This window comes from Stegastes partitus, unplaced genomic scaffold, assembly GCF_000690725.1.
Source record: "Stegastes partitus isolate 25-593 unplaced genomic scaffold, Stegastes_partitus-1.0.2 Scaffold619, whole genome shotgun sequence".
In the NCBI taxonomy this organism is placed as follows: Eukaryota; Metazoa; Chordata; class Actinopteri; family Pomacentridae; genus Stegastes; species Stegastes partitus.
Genome location: NW_007578350.1, coordinates 95,078 through 113,010, shown reverse-complemented (window position 1 = coordinate 113,010; position 17,933 = coordinate 95,078). Strand labels below are relative to the sequence as shown.

The following is a 17,933-nucleotide window of genomic DNA, read 5'->3' as shown; positions in this document are numbered from 1 at the left end:
GATATGAAGAAATATCAGCAACAAAATTAGCAACTGACTTGAAAAAAGTGCATAAATACTGGTTTAGATTGTTCAAACTCTTCTAGATGCTTGGTTGTCTGTCTCTAAGTGTGGCCCTGCGATGGACTGCCGACCTGTCCAGGGTGTCCCCTGCCTTCACCCTAAGTCGACAGGGATAGGCTCCAGCCCCTAATGAGGATTAAGCAGTGTATAGATAATGGATGGATGGATGGATGGAAATTCTTCTGGATGGAAATAGCAATAGTGCACATATCAGTGATGTTGCACACATTCTTTCATGAGTAAAATACTGAAGGAGAAGGATTAACATTGCACAGATTTGTGTGTAAGTCGAAACATAACAATACAGCACAGATTGTAGTACAGTCGTGACACTAAATGTAAAACTTTCCTTTATGTCAGATTGTCAAGATAGAGGTCGAGATACAAGGAGGGCTTGATGCTGGAAGCCTTATTTGTTGTTAATTATTGTTCATAGTTGTTATAGTAACTAGTAGTTCTGGTCCCAATAGCACTATCTGGTCTCTGGATATTCAGACCTAATTAATGATGGATATCTGAATATTCGGTCCGGTCGTTGGACACTTCCACCCCGGGGGAGCGCTGCAATGGGGTGGAAGTGGCCGGACCGCACAGGCAGTACTTGGCTGCTGATGCCAGTTTAGGACCAAGATCTGTTTCTGCCGCCACCATCCGTGTTTACTTCCGTAAACACTGAACACGCTCACTGCGTGTGACGTCGTCGTGTCCTCTTCTGCGCATGCGGGACACTTTTGAGTGGTTTGAATTTCACACAGCAGATCACATGCAAGTCGTATTTAATTGGAAATGTGAACGAACTCGCAAAAAAATCGGATTTCACAAAAAAATCTGAATTGAGCATTAAGACCTGCAGTGTGAACGTAGCCAATCTGTGGGATTGTTCAGTCAGATAATACGCCGTTATCCTGATTTGTGACATAAAATGTCATGTTGGAGTCGGAATCCAAGGCTGTCGGTATGTTAAGGCTGTTTTTAATGGGTTCCCTTCGTTTTTCCTAAAAACCTGTCGAATAGGAAGGTTGTCATATTGTTCAGAGTTGGATTATTGAGTCACGACTGTATATGTAGTAAATTTAATATTGCACAGTCATAATTCACAGCTAACAATGTGCTAATTTTTTTATTTTAAGTTATTTTTTGGCCTTTGTGCCTTTATTCGATAGTTTTTAGTCAGAGAGAGACAGGAAAGTAGGGGAGAAGAATCGCGGAAGGACATGTGGGAAAGGGTCATAAGCGGAATTCGAACTCATGACCTCCACATTGGAACTGTAGCCCTGCACATGGGACGCCAGCTCAACCAGGTGAGCTATAGCGGCGCCCCACAATGTGCTAATTTTGCACCAAAAAGAAGTAAGACAATACACGTATGCCACTTTTTGCTTCTCCTCCTTTGTGCCTACATCATTTAAATCCAGTAAAACGTACCGGTCCGTGCTCAGGATGCAGCTGCGAAGAGTGAGAAAGGTCGACCACTCACTTACTGATAATAATACACATTATTTCAGAAGGTGTTAAGTGCTCTCCGTCAGCTCTCTCGCAACTCCAAGTGTGCCGAGCGAGTAACGAGCCGAAAATATCGTAGTGCGGTATTTCTTTTTTTTGCAAGTTATTCAGTAATGGGAAAACTGAAGCGCTGTCCCACCTCTGGGTGCGCTTGTTCTCCAGGAGCTGTGTCAACCACGTCTCCCGCGAGCCCCTGGCACAGGAGTGCTATCAAAGCCCTAATGGGAGCTGCAGCTTTGAAATGCTAATGATAAAATAATCTTTTTTAAATGACAAGGTGTTCAGAATTAATCACCGAGTACAGTAACGTTTGACACGCCATCATCTCCTTAGCGTGTGCCTGTCGTGGCAGCCAAGAATGCTTATGAGTGTGACTGATGTTTTAAAAAAATAAAAAAAAGAGAAACAAACTTGGAGTCAGTGCACCTTTTTAAACCTTTTAAGAAATGAACAGATCCAAGAGTTTGAAATCTATACTCACGTGGCAGTCGAGCATGTCTGTCAGTGCTAGAATTGCCCCGTGTTTAATACCTCACGTCCATATGTGAATGCTTTTCTGCAAAGTTTCTTCATTTTTATTAACAAATGGAGCCGGTCTTCCCAAATGTGAGATGTTTCCCTAATGCACGCGGCCCAAAACTGTCTGATTAAAGAGCAAGTAAACAAGACTAATTGGACCGCGTCAGATTAAATTTCAATTAAAGAAAGTTTTCGCTGACACTTTAGACTCGGCGCTGAGTGGCCGGTAGTTGACATTGTTTTGGATCCGGTTACGAGCTAATTAATGCGAAGAGAGCGAGGACGAGATGAAACTATTGATTTAGTTATAACTTTTAAGGTGTATTTCCGTGTTTTTTGATGGCTGTATGGGAGCAATGCATCCGGCTGAGTGCAACATTGTTTTCGGAAGGTGGGGCCCGTCAGAGCTAAAAGATCATCCATTATTGATGGTCCTGCGAGCGCATCCAGACAACTGCAGCTCGGTATTGATCTCAAATCTGCAGCTTTACAGCCAAAGCAGGAATGATAGGAGCGCATCAATGGCACGATACATCTTGTGTAAATGTTCCGCTCAGTGGCACTCAATGCTGCCCCGGCAAGCGGTCAGACGTACTCGAGATAGTATGTCTGACCGCGATAGTGTGGATGTCTTTAAGAGGCTTTCAGTCTGTGGTATCATTGAGTAAAAGCCTCGTTATTCTCTTTCTAAATACATTGAAATACAATATAACAATTCTGGCTGTTGGGTATAGAAAAATACTTACCAAGAAAAATCACATGATTCTTCTTTTTTTTTTATCAGGGTTTCCGAGCAATTTATGTTCCCGCGGAGATGAAACCATTGATTTCTTCTTTTTCTTTGTGGGCTTTTAAGGCCAGTTTGTACAATGGGAAGCCTGTTAGATAAACTGCTGTTGCCACAGCTGGATAAGTTTCAACACAGCATCCGTTTTGGACTTTAGAACATCCTCATACAGTTCTAGCAAACAGTCGAATTGAAAGGTTAATAATATTCTGACTTATTAACCGCTCCGAACCTTCACTGATTTCTATTATTGGAGTTAATAAAATGAATCAGGTGTTTGTCACATTGAGCTTTTTATTCATTAAAAAGTTATGTTTGCCTTGCACGAATTAATTTTGATACCGCGTCACACTTCTAATGTGGGTTCTGCTTAAGGAGCTTCTTAAAAATATATAAATCCCAGGATAACACACATGCAAACTGCTTATACAACCTGCAAAACAAATACAACAGTTTAGATTCAGGCTCGCAAAGTACGATTCATCACGACCTCGACTGCCATTTTTTTCCTATATAGTAATTAATGAGTCCTTTATCACAGTGTGCGCCGCATAGCTCACGCCGTATTGTTGCGTTCGTTCCTTACTTTCCAGGCAAGAGTCTTTTAAGTTCACAGTTGTTTGAAGTAAAGACATGACTGCTGATGAGAGAAGAGAGAAAGCGAGAGGCAATTAGTGAGTCATTGTCAACAATGGATATGAGCGAGGGGGGGAAAAAAATGTGTACATTTAAAGTGTGGGCTGACAGCTTAAATGTCAGAATATTTTAGAATCTCTGTCTTGTTGTGCTTTTAATTAAAAATCCGGCTGAATTATGAAGTATTGTTACAAGCCTCCCTTGCATACTGAAGCTTCACCTCGCTCATAAAACTATGAACGCGGGCTGCTTTCACCTCAGCAGACCCACACGCAACCTTTATGTAGCCGAGGTATGAAACAAATTGAAACCAGGTGCGTAATAAAAAATAAAACGCAGTTATCATGCAGTCGGTAGGTGAAATGCACATCAACTTTGTGGCTTTAAAGAAGTGTAATTGCTTTTCCTCCCAACATGTTTGTTTTGTTTGACGTTCGTCAGATCCTCTCGACTCGTTGAATAGTTTATACCGTCCATCTGTGTTTTAGAAATGATATTAATGCCACAATCCAGATTATGTTTTACTCTCTAACTTAGCGGTGTTTACTTCTGTCTTGTCTTGTACAGTAATTAGAACTTACTTCCCTATTAGAGCTCCGTGCTGTTATAAAAATAAATGTGATCAATAATTAAAAATTGGACTCTGCCTTTTTGCTGTCTCAAATTACTTTTTTTTAATGAACTCATACATGCTTTTATTTCCGAGAGGAAAAAAAAAACTGTCTGATACCGTTAAAAAAAAAAAAAATCTGTTGCTGAGTTCACAAGAGATGCCTTGATGTTGCCTAATTGGGGAGGAAAAAGTAAGAGTTTTTTTATACTTTGCTTGAACTTTTTTTAAATAAAAAATGTTCACACTGAGACAATTAGAGGTACAACTTAACTGTCTAAAATTTAAAGCACTTTTAATAACTAAAAACTAACAAATTAAACACGTTTAACACAGCGGTTAGATTTTTAAACTGGAGAAAATAATAATACTGATAATTATAGGTCACCTTGAGGTGTCTATTTGTTGTTTTATTTTTGTCATTCAATGGATAAAAGTAATAAAGTGGGATTTTTTCTTTCTTTTTTGTTAATGTGAGGCAGGAGATGGTACCACAAGAGAGCGTGTTAGGTAACAAGTTGTTAAAATACTTCTTGAGTGGACATGTCACACTCTGGTTGATTCATCATCACCGCAAACAATGAGCCAATTGTGACTCAAGGTAAAGGTACAAGACTGTGTACATACGAGGGGAAAAAAGAAAAACTTTTAAAGAAAACTTCCTCGGATCTTTGTGTTGCTCAGACTCACAGCTGTGCTGCCTGTGGCTCTAAACAGTGGGATGACAGCAGAGTTTGATGCGGTGATTTGTTCCTGGTTTCCACATCGGAGCTTTTTTAAAAACGCGTTTTGACTGACGTGCACCTTTAGCTGACTTCTTCTCCACAGCGGTCACTGCTAAGGCTCAAACCTGAAGTGTGCATACAAGCAAACGACTTTAACATAGCGGTGTCGTAGTGTTAAATTAACCTGACTTGGTTAAAGTCATTTAACTGTTGAGTGCAATCTTACAATTCAAGAATCATTTTTTTCTCCACTAACATATCAGGCAAAGCTCACATTTTCTCAGCTGGAAACTTGTGGAATACAAATTGTATTTTGTCAAATGTCACTCTTGGAAAAAAACAACAAGATATTTCATTACAGCTAAACTCCTGGAATGCAATAAACATCATAGATTTATGTCGAGCAATGAGACTATCCAAAAAGTGGAGTATTTTTTTACTCTTTATCATTTTTGACACAGCGGTTCGGTGGTTCATCTGGGCTTCATTTTTCCGGACAGATCTGAGTATTATGATCAATGGAAGCGCGATAAAGTAAATACAGCTGATGTCGCAGTCGCTGCTGTTGTATGAATAGTCGGCGGGCACGGAGTCGGACCGTCGGCGCATCATAAAAGCGCATTCTTTTGCTCTCCTGCTCTCTCTGAGGTGTCGAGCACCAGTCTCCTAGAGCTCCATTATTTTGTTGGTGCCTAATAGCAAACTTAACAATGGAACTGCTGAGGTATGCACTGAAAGTCCCGCTTTAGTCGCAAAGGGAGGAACTGCATGTATAGCAGCGAGTATGATGAACTGCTGGGATTGTCTGTGTTCTCTTTCTGATCATCTTTTCACCAACTTGTCAATAATTTTGTGACACGCTCGTACAACCCTGTGACTTCTCAGTCCCTTTTCAGTCCTCTGTGGGAACTTCCCGACCTGGAACTGAACCTGTACCTGTTGTCACGGCTTCTGCTTTTGTTTCCCCTCTGCCTGGTTTGGAAATAAGTTCAGTACAATGCAGCAGTAACCGCAGTTTCACTTCTGCGTGAGCGTTTCTTTGTTTTAAATGAGGAACAGAGCACAGCACATTTTGTCCGATGACTTACATCCTAGTTAGTGAAATCCAGCGAGGAACCGAAGCAGAGCCAGTTACTCTTCTACCTACAAGTTTTCATGAAATTCAAGGTCACAGATTGATAGGTGGTGTTAAAGCCGCTTATGATAAGTGTCTGCGTAGGCCAAGTAGGCTGCATTAAACTTGCTGAATTCTGTGAAATTGTGAAAGTGATTCATTCGTGCAGTTCTTTATCTAATGCACAGTCCTTCTGATTTTTTTTTTTTTTCAGATCTTTCCGCTGCTGTCCAAAAGTTCTCCCAGTCCCTGCAGGAGTTCCAGTTTGAGTGCATAGGTGATGCAGAGACAGATGATGAGGTGAACATTGGTAAGTTCACATTAACAAGACCCAGGAGGCCACATATCTCTCTCTCGCTCTCTCGTCTTTCATCTCCTTCTCTCACCTGAATCAGAACCTTTCCTGACATTTCTGTAAAGATTCTTGAGGGAAAACAATCGACCGTTTCCTACACGTCCTCCGGCTGAGGATGAAGTGTCCAACATATGCAATTATATTTAAGCAATTTTCCATCAGTGAAAGTAGCTAATAAAGAGACACTTTAGAAGAAGTCTGCATACCCTAGAAACTCTTGGAATGGGATTTGGCTTTAAGTATAGATCTTACAGTTGTCTGCCGTGCATGTATAATTAATGCTATTGATTTGCTTATGATGCTTTCCTTGTATCTTTTCGAGCCTGTAAGAGATCAAAGGGACTAATTGTGATCAGTGTCAGAGATTAATGGAGGTGCAAACCTTCTAGCCTCCAACAGGAATATGAAAGCAGCTGTGCAGAGGGCCTCGCTGGCTCTAATGGGCAGGACTCCCAGTCTGGCCTCTCCTTCCTCCTCTCTCTCTCTCTCTTTTTTTTTTTTTTTGCACTGCTCATTATCCCCAGCTTGAGTCCTTCGCTCCGTGGAGATGTAGACTGCTGAATTACTGTCCATCTGTGAGGGCTAGACGGGATATCGACCTCCTCTACATGAGGCTGTAATGTTCATCTGAATGCTAAATGAATAGTCCTTTTTTTTTTCCTTCTCCTCTCTCTCTCTTTTTTTTTCCTCACAAAGCTGCCGCGACTGAATGATGGCCGCGAGTGCAGGAGACCAATTATGCATATTGGAAAAATCTGCACCCAAATCCAAGCCTCATTAGAATAAAGCACACTTTAATTGGAGGCAATGCTCCTCTTCCTTGGCCTTCAATCAAGGATGTGTTGATCTCAGATTGGACAATGGAAATTTTTAGCTGCCCACCTGTAGCTGGACCGTCTCTGTGTTTACAATACAAGCCATCGGCGTAATAGAAACGGTTCAGATGGCAGCTCTGTGCCATCTGTTGGCAACCGATTAATATGCTCTCCTTTTGATAGCCAGTGTGGCTAAAATTCATTAGGGGGGGTTTAAATTAAGATCAACATATGAAACCGAAAATGCAAAATGTCACAATAACAGTGTGCAAAAATGTTAACTTCCTCGCATCTGCAGCACACAAGTTCTGGCTCCAAGTGTGCTATTTTGTACACATTGACTATAAGTGTTCCTTCCTCACATCCTTGCGCCGTGTTTGCTCACTGTCTCGGAGAGAAAAGGCCATGATTACTGTTTGAGGGAGAAAAAAAATGAAACCGCCTGTTGAAATCAATCTAGTCATCAATGAAACTGAGCTTTCTGACTGACATAGCTAGACCCTTGCGAGAATGCCAGCCATGATCTTGATTCAGTATTGGTATAGTTCACTTTGATGCTCCCAACTTCCCCCCCACCCCCACACACATAACATCAGGATCCTGTATGTGCTGCCAGACGGGTTCACCTGACCTTTTATTGATTCCACTCTATGACTTCCTGCAGTGACATTCACATTCTACGCCAGTTATGTAGGAATCAATGGGGCCAAAAGATTGATGTGGCTATAGAAATTTAAATTTTTTAGAAAAGTTACAGGCCTCTCTCTCAGAAGGTCAATCCTTCAGTCTCCGAGAACGGTTCAGAGCCTTCTGCGGTGGAACAAGTCGGATGAATCTAGACCAAAAAGCATAAAGGCAACATTCGAGTCCATGAAATCAAACATCGTAAGCATGCACCTCAGAAAAATACACACACACACGGGAAACGTCTTTCTTCTCGTGTGAGCTTATCTTCCTTATTCGCTCATTGTTAAGGCACTAAATTTGATTTCGTTCAGTGATTCATCAGGTCTATTGCCTTCCTTCCATTTACCAATGACTGATATGCAAGCTCTAACCTCACTTTGACTCCCATTTCCTTTCTTCAGAGTCTAATCTTGTCCCATCAGCAGTTCCAGCTGTGCCCTTTACCCCCCGAGAGGTTTGCGCCGTTGATAAAGGAGCTGGTGGCGTTAATAGGAGGCCAGCCTGCCTGCGGGATCACTGGCACAAAATCATTGCTCCCTGGTCTTTAAAAGCTTTGGTGTGTAAATGGACCAAAGTGTCTAAGATGATGCATGAGTTCCCATGCCAGGCTGTCAGGGATGATAATGATGTTACTGTTTTGGCAAGCGGAGCAGCTCGACCGCTGCTAAATGGCTGGACACGGGGTGACACAGGGGGCTGACCAACGGGGGCCACGTTGTAACCGGCCCTCTATTTAATGAAGCCGCGAAGCTATCAAGGCGCAGTTCTCTGGCAAATAAGGGTCGATATATCGTATGCCGAATTCATCTGGCGCTGCAGAATGTAATATAAGCTACTGAAGTATAGCCCAGATGGCGTGAGCATATCTCCACCACATCAGTCTCTCCCCCCTACACTGTGACTGTAAATTGTGGAGCCTAGCAGGGGAAGAAAATAAAGGGAAGCAATCAGTGGGCTCCATTCAATTGAAGTATTGTTTTTTACTGCTAGTCTTGGTTTTAAATTGGACAGCTGCATGCTTTTATTAGGTTCTAAAATGTGCTTCACTGAAAGGTCTGACGCCGCGGTGCAAATACTGTAAACATTTTAGCACCATGCTACAGAGCTTGTGGGGTGCCAGGAACATCTGATGTCTAACGACCACTGTGCCACTGAGTTGTTGTTTTTTATTTTTTATATATATATATATTTTTATCATGAGAATGTAGTGGTTCACTGTGTGCGCTTGATCAATGGTGAACATATTGTGGATGATCGTAGCGTCCGTGTTGTTGCTTTTATTGACCAAACAGTCGGTATTTCACCTTTTTTTTTAATACGGCGTGACAAAAATGATTTCTCTTTGTGTTTCAGCTCAGTCGTTCAAAGAGTTCTCCCAGCTGCTGAACACCGTCGAGGAGGAGAGACGACGTTTGGTAAGCATGCAATTTGAAAACGAGATTGCAAAAGGAAGGTTTTTATAGCGTCCTTTGCTTAATTACAGATTGATATAAAACACCGAAACTAAATAAAAATGACAAAAACACACATTGCACCTTATCTAGTTTACATTTCTCCATTTTCAGGGGGTTTAAGCAACCAGTGTTTACATGGGCGACCTCTTGCAGTCTGAATAAATGCATGTCAGGTCTTGGAAGGCGGCGGTGGTGTCGCCATCCCTGCTTTTAGAAGGGACTGGACTCGTCCTTTGCGACCAAGAAAATGGAGGAGAAAGTTGTTTAGAGATGAAAATAGTTGCTGTGATGTCAGTCATCGGTTTGGGAGCTACCATTTCAAAGCTTTGAATGTGGTGTTTGAGCCGTCACTTTTTTTTTTTTTAAGACATCACAAGCGAGGGCTGGATCTGACTCAGACCTGCATGTCCGTACAGAAGCGATCACAAAGTAGCTCCCATCCGGCTTTATTGTCTCTTTTACGCTGAATAGGATCATAATTTACAAAATGAATTTCATGCTGCGTTGATGAAGACTTGAAAATTGCAGCTGAGACGATGAACTCATTAGAAAAATGTTTACAAAGGTATTAAAGCAAATGAGAAGTAGGATCGTTTTCTTGTAGATTTCTTTACGATAAGACTTCTTTTTGCAACCATTTATGTGCAATTTATAGTTATTGCAGATGTGAAAAGGTTTATTTTACCAAAACCATGATGTTTTCATAAACCTTACCCAACAATGAGTGAAAATCAGTTTAGAAAATAATAGTCATGTAACGTAACATCACTCTGTATGTCTTTGTTTTGCTAAAGTTCAAACATTCTGGTTTTAAGCATGATTTTATCTGCAATCAATCAAGAAAATAACCAACAAACAAAGCAAAGCGTTGCCGTGGCTGCAGCGGCGGACGCCATTCGGTTTGGCCTGACTGATTGTTCAGCTGCAATTCACAACAATCAAGTGTTTAATTATGACAATTTGTTCTTCCATAACAAAATGAATTACAATTCATGCCGTCAATCCTTCAAACCGCTGCGGCGTGCTGTTGTCCGGAAGATCACGGAAACTAATTGTGCAACTTCGCAACCCCGGTTCGTGAGGACACGGGCAATGAGCGAACTCAGAAGCTAATAGACTTTGGAGAGCTTTTTCTTGGCAGATTTCTTCCCGTGTGTTTCCCATGATTGACAGCAAAGAGAGCAAAGCATAATAAACAGTGTCAAGTAATATGAAAATGCGGAGTGTAATCTCAATGAAACAGCAGCGCAACAGAGAAACTTTGGCAGAAGCAGTTAAGGCTTCATGTTTTCGGTGATGGATTTTTGAGTTCAGATAATTTCAAGTCGGCGGACGTTTTCTTTTTTTTTTCTTTTTTTTTTCCCCGTGTTGTACAAAAAGTGGCAGTTATGGCTCCAGTTGGCTGCTCTAAAGGTCGGAAAACAAGCCTCCAACTATGCTGAGGCGCTCCAGACAAACCAGGCATGACGTAAAGGGCAAGGGCAATGAAGGTGGGGGGGATGGAGGGCATATGTCCTAACCGATGTGAGGGAGTCGCACACCCACCTCCCTCCTCCATCCCATATGATAATATGCCCAAAAAGAATTGTGTAAATACATTTAAAAAGAACTACAAACACCCACCTGCCTGCCTCTCCGCCCTGTTCAGGTAACCGCTTCAAGAACAATTGATTTGTGCTGTCATGTTTGTGTTAAGTGGATGAGTGTGGAGTGAAGACATCCAGTCTTCAGGTTTGCAGCCTTTTCATATTTTTCTTCCATCAGACCAAACAGAAGTGTCTGACTGGATGTGTATATCCTACCACTCGGCTTATTCAGAAAGAAATTGGTGCTCTATTGAAATATGGCGAGGCTCGATTTAGCCTCAAACTCCACAAAATGTTCCGAAGTCACAGCAGCAGAATAGACACAATAGAGAGCTTTGTACTCTATCGATATACTTGTACGTCGTGTTAAGGTGCGTATGCATTTCCTTTTTCTTTCTTATTTCACTGTAATTCTTCAATATTTTCACCTCAGTGGGGAAAAAAATAAAAATGCCTGCGGGCAAAGCTTTAAAACTACATCCCAGCTTTGGAAATTAAAAAAAAAAAGAAAATACTTTTGCACTTCTCCTGAAAGTTCACTTGAGCAACTTTCTTAGTTGCACCGAGTCGCTCTGTTAATGCAGAAGCCGGCGCTCGCACTCAGCATTCAATTAGTAAAAGTAGACGTCTTAGAGGGCGGTACCTACTGAGAGATGTCTCAAGGCAGGAATTATCTTAGTCCACATGCTTAAGCTGTGCATCTGATTTACCAAGTCTGATATGCAAATGAGATCAGCTGCAGGTTAGCAGTCCTGCGTTTCGTAACAACCTGAGACGTTTTCATTAGGATTCCACGGAGGAGCAGACTGCAAACTTTATCCAGACACCTTTTTTTTTTCTTTCCGCGGGTGAGCGTTTGATACTGAAAACATTCAGTTTGAAGTCACACCTTAAATGTGACTTTAAGGACAAACACTCTGAGTTTTAAGGTAATCGGTGTGCCGATACTGTGATTAAACTGCTGAAGCTGTTCCGCGTCTATTCTGTGCGTTCCTGTGCATTGTCTAGAGCGGCTCTCGCAGTAGCAAACACAGGCTACAGTTGTAAAATCATGTGACGTCTCATTGTGAGCATTTCCCTCCTGACATTCAAAGCGTAGCTAAATTTTTATGATGGAAATAGTTGCCCTTTGAAGATGTGGGTCACCTCTGTGTAGCTTCATGGAGAATTGTGTCATCCTAATCATTTTACAAGCGGAAAGACACGATTTATAAATTCATATCACCCATGGTGTGTGTTTTTTTTTCTTTCCCCCCCTCCTCTCTCTCCTAAAAGCTCTAATCGCTGTAAATTATTTATTTGCTGTAGATGAAACAATTCCTGTAACAACGGCCTGTCTCAACTACTAATATCAGGATGTTTTAGCCAACGATGAAGAGCTTGGAAAGTCGACATTTGTTTGTTGCTTGATTTAAATTAGTTTCACTGTTTTGTTTTTTTTTGTGTGTAATTTCTACCCAACATATATTAAGCATTTAAAAGCACCATGGTTACTCAGCATTCTGTCTTTATGTGCATGCAGCACCATGGTTACACACTTCAGTTGATCCTGGTCTTTTTGTGCATATAGAAGGAAATATAGCAAAATGTGTAAATTACCTTCTGAAACTGGGCAGCCTGAGTAGTGAAACTCCTGGACTATCTGGCATTAAAGCTTTTTGACACATAGATAACAGTACGGTCGTGACTCAATAATCCAACACTAAAGGTAAAACCTTCTCTTATGTCGGATAGCAAGGCTGTCGGAGGTCAAGATACAAGGAGGGCTTGATGTTGGAAGGCTCATTTGTTGTTAATATTCATTGTTTATAGGTGTTATAATAACTCGTAGGGCTGGTCTGAATAGCACTTTCTGGTCTCTGGATATTCAGGCCCAATTAATGATGAATATCAGAATATTCAACGCGGTCGGGGGACCACTTCTGTGGCTGGAACACACAGGCAGTACTTGGCTGCTGATGCTAGTTTAGGATAGCCGTCACAGCTCTGGTTCCACCATCGATGGTTCCACCGCCACCATCCATATTTACTTTCGTAAACACTGAGCACGCTCACTGCGTGTAGCATCGTTGTATCGTCCACTGTGCATGCGGGACACTTTTGGTTCGTATGAAGTTCACACAGCAGATCACATACAAGTCGCATTTAATTGGAAATTTGAATAAACTCGCAAAAACAATCTGAATTGAGCATCAAGTCCTGCAGTCTGAACGTAGCCAATCTGTTGTATTGTTCAGTCAGATAATACGTCGTTATCATTGTTTGTGGAATCCAAGGCTGTCTGTATGTTGAGGCTGTTTTTCATGGGTTCCGTTAGGTTTTCCTAAAAACTTGTTGGATAGCAAGGTTTTCGGATTGTTAAGGGTCGGATTATCGAGTCACGACTGTATTTACCATGTATAAGTTATAGTAACTAGCATTTTTCTCAGTGCACTGACTATACATGTGAATACCTGAGACTTTGCTGGTGCAAATTATGGAAGTTCCTCATTTCCAGATGAAACAAGGATTTACAATTAGTTCATTTGCGTGTTGTGATGTGTGCAAGGCCCTGGCATGTAGTCATCTGATGGCTGTCAAGCTTGTTCAGTGTACAGCTAGTTTTTTTTATTGTTGTTTTTTTGAGCGCGTCATACAGGAAAGGCAAAGTCAGAAGTCTGGATGGCACGGAGAGGTAACAGTGTTTTACACCTTTACGTGTTCTTACAGCATTTGTATGCATAAACAAGAAACAAAGAAAGAAGACAGATACATATTAATGCACGCATTTGCAGGTTTGTTTGTTTATTTATTTATTTACCTACCATCTAATTTCAAAGGGCGCAAGAAACGAGTCGAGATGACAAGCAGAGACAGGCCGAACTGGATAAGAGGAATTAAATCACGCCACAGCTGAGCGGGAGGAAGCCGTAAGACAACGGCAAAACGCGTGATTGCAAAGTAATGGAAATAAACTTAATAAATCAAAGCGGCTGTGGCTAGTCACAGAATCTATAGAATGCTTTACTTCATTCACCTGCGCTACGTTTAATAAGTAAACTATTCATAGCACACACACACACACACACACTCTCTCCCCCTCATCCCTCTGTACTTGCTTGAAAAGCATCCTCTTTGCATCATCTCGCTCTCTCTCTCTTCACTTCACCTGGCACTCCGTCTCATCAGATCTCAGGAATATGCAAGAAACGCGTCTCTGATCTCTGCACTTTGAGCTGATTTGAATGTTGGTGACGCAGGGAGAAAAACTTCTTCTCTGCTTGTACACATTTCAAACCTCTTGGGATACGAGTGCCAGCAATGTAACTAATGTCATTTGTAAACCCAGTATTTTTTTTTCTTTTTAAATCCTTTTTGATATGAAAAGTGACTTTTTGATACAGTTTTCCAAGAAGTTTATACTCGAATGGGGCTTCTTTGAACCGATAGCAGCCTTTTCTTTGCTCCTTTACTGCTCCTATAAATGAACTGTAAATTGCTAATGACTTACATGACTGCTGGATGTGAAACTGTGATTGACACTGCTTAATAAGCTACAGCAGGTACTGTGCTCGTTCAGAAGCTCTTTTTTTCACAGAAACAGGCTGGTTATAACAAGTTCAGCGATTATGAGGCAGGTTGCCAGGACTACACTACCGAGCATATTTTGGAGGTCTCATTCTCCAAAATCTGGCTTTCTCCTTCACAGTTTTCGCAGCAGTGCCACCTTGGCATGAATTGAGAACGATTAAAATCATTTTAAAAAGTGGTCATTTATGTAGTATATGCAAAAAGACGTGGTTTAAGCATTGAAGTTGCATTTGATTGAGTGCATTGCCAACATAAAACTTTAAACTCTGTCACTGGTGTGAGTGAAAATGGACATTAGACAGAGTTTGATATTTAAACAAACCTTCGTCATTTCACTGATCCACAACTGAAAACACTGAACAGACGGTTTGCTTGCATGTTGTTTGTTTATCCTGTAGCTGATGCATTGAAGCTGCTACGTTCTTTTTGCTTCTTAAAGTTTCTTGTGCAGAGGGGTATAACTACGAAGCAGGTTTGACATAGCCAGGCTTTCTTTGTGTAAGCCGGCTCGACAAAACCAACGCCCTCAGCCAGAGATTACAGGAACCACGAAGGTGGTTATAAACTTTCTTTGTCAACTCAGACTTTCTGCTTCAGACTCTGTGCATGTTCACATAGAAATGAGGCGTTTAACGCGTCACGTGACTCGTCTTCTGCACTAAATGAACCGATCGTGTGCAGCTGCTTTAGTCAACACGTTGTTTTAATGGAGAACAATGAGGAATGTAAAAATTTATGACGGTAAAAAGCGCTGCTACTGCAAATGGTGCCAGACTTCTGGTAGAAAACTGTTAAACATGTTAATATATAATATTTTACCGATGCAGCCGCTGATTTCCAACTGACAGCTGCACGATGAAGTTAAACTTAATGCATTTAAACATGATCTTGTACTAAAGTGCATTTAGGTCTGACACTGTCCCATCATGCAGGATCTCGCTTTAATTTTTGGTCCAATCAAAGTGAAATGAATGTTATGGATTGAATATTCTCTGTAATAAATACCAGTAGAATAATCCATTTTATAATCTGTGTTCTATCAGCTGCAGTAGCAGCAGTGTAAAAGGACTTGACAGCAAATCAGAGCCAAACATAGAAGCATATGATTTCTATGTGCCAACTAAATACATGTCTGGTTCCCATGGCAACACGATATTTACAGTGTGTGATACTGTAACTGCACGGCTTCATTCAGTGATATTAGTGACGCACAACTCATCATGTCTGCAGATCAAACACATTCCCTCAGCTGAGAATCTGTATCGCTCATAAACAATAGTCAGAAAACGATCTGTTTAAAGGGAGACGCTCTGTCCAGCCGATTTAAATCCGAAGCTCTGAACATAACCTGCTCCTGACCAGGTTAGCTCCACAGCATCAGTTACCATGGAGATAAGCCACCTTCGTGACAATGAAAAGTCTGACTTTAAACTCAACATACCTCGCTAACCCACTAATCGTAGTCCAGCCCTCTGGTCTGCTGCTGGTATTTTGGAATTTGTCAATTAATCATCATTAATTGATACAGGTTCAGTAAAAACCTTTTAAAAGACTGTCATGGCTTTCTGTTGTTTTTAAAATAATACAGTTGTAGTATGTTGCAGCTGCAGGCGTCACATGTTTCCAGATTGAACTTAAAGACATTTACTCAGTTCGTATTGTAAAACTATGTTTCTGCACAGTTTTATTATATGCTGCTGATTGCAAATACATCAGTGAACATTCACTTTCAGTAACCTTCCCGACTAGTCTACATGCCCTATAATATCCAAACATTAAAAGAAACTACTACAAACAGCTTCCACATATCATGTTTGTTAAGTGACATCCAGCAATGTCGGCTTCTGTATCGTAGTTTCTCTTTTTCCACCCGGATGATGCAACGACTCCATCACACTGTAAAGCGTCAGAGCTGAAATGGCTCCAGTCATTGTGATCTACGACGATCCAGGAAGGTTTTGAAATGCCCCGACGAAAAAAAAAAAGTAATGTCATATTTCTCTTTTATCGTGTCCTTTTTTTTTTTTTTTTGCAGGATAAACACAAAGCAAAACTTTCCACTTTAAATGTGAAAACAGCCAGCTAGCGTTGAACTGTTAACATCATTCTGTACCATGAAGGTCAAACATCCAAGAGAAGCAACAACTAAAAACACATTTCTGGGCGCCGAGGGGACTTTAAATCACTGTTGTACCAAGCAGAAATGAAACTCTGTTTTAAAGCACACGGACATGGATAATGGCCCATTTGGTGCCATCAGATTTATAACTGGTGTATTTTTATACAGCTAATAAATAATTCATTGGGTTTTTTTTGCTAGAAAAGACACATTGGAGGCAACAAGCTAATTATTTAGGCTCCATTAGGAATAAAAGAATACAAAACGGACTTTTTGTTTCATGACTTGCATTCTAGTTTTTTTCTCCTGCGCTGTTATCAAATCCATGTATTCATTAGGTTCTATAAAAAATAAAGTCAAGCAGAGAATCGGAGGGGAGAAAAAAAAAACCAAGAAACTTCAGAGGAGTTGTTTCACTGCCTGGCATTTATTTTAAAAGTGAACACAGTTTGTTGTACTGAGAATTTCAATTTTTTTTTCCTGGTATTTCTGCTGATTTTTTTGACAGCTATATCAGAGTAATATATTATGGCATTCACAAACCGCAGATGTGTATCTTTAAGTGAGCTGCAAATATACAAAATCAAGGATGACAGCGTGCAAACTGCTGTGTAAAATGATATTACTTATTGCATTACTACCGAGTCGAGCAGTAATTGCTCTTATGCAAAATTAAAAACTAACACTTTAGACTCGCCGTATTAAAAACTCCACAGTAGAAGCATGATGCAGCAAAAAGTCGTCGTATTTCCTCGGAGGTTCAAATCTTATATTTTTTTTACAACACTTTGTATTTCCACCTTTATTTTTTTTTCTTGTCAGACTCAATTCTCCTCGGCACGGAAGATACCAAATTTCAGGAGAGATGTTCCGCCGCTATTCAAAGACATTTTCAGCTCCTCTTTGCTGGAGGGGTTGCTATTGGATTCAAGTGAGGCAACATGCTTGGCCAAATCATATTTTTCACTTTTTTTTTTTTTTCCTTCTTCAGAAACTCTTGTGTGATTTTGGCACTGTGCTTGATCATTATCATGCTACAATATTCCTCTTCTGCCAAGCTTGTGCAGACTGGGAGTCATCTTGTCAGCCAGTATTTCTGCCTTATCCACAGGCATTCGTAGTGTCCCCCCCACCCTGTAAATGTCATTTCTCCTCCAACACCTTCACACAGCTCCGTATCATCACACTTCCATGTCCGTGTTTCGCTGTCGGGACTATGCGTCCACTGTGGTGGCCCTGACCGGATTCACACCAAACATCCATCCATCCATTTTCTATACACCGCTTAATCCTCACTAGGGTTGCGGGGGGGGGGGGCTGGAATCAAACCCAGCTGACTTAGGGCGAAGGCAGGGGACACCCTGGACAGGTCACCAGTCTATCACAGGGC

The 17,933-nt window shown here is 41.1% G+C and overlaps 1 protein-coding gene across 4 annotated transcripts in view; it reads left to right on the top strand.

Moving 5' to 3' along the window:
- arhgap42b (Rho GTPase activating protein 42b) overlaps positions 1-17,933 on the top strand; it is a 67,890-nt gene that overhangs the window by 14,422 nt on the left and 35,535 nt on the right. For all 4 annotated transcript variants that reach the window (XM_008289501.1, XM_008289499.1, XM_008289498.1 and 1 more), the window contains exons 2-3: positions 6,172-6,267; positions 9,168-9,229. In XM_008289501.1, coding sequence (XP_008287723.1) covers positions 6,172-6,267; positions 9,168-9,229 — 158 coding nt within the window. The remainder of the gene's footprint in view (positions 1-6,171; positions 6,268-9,167; positions 9,230-17,933) is intronic.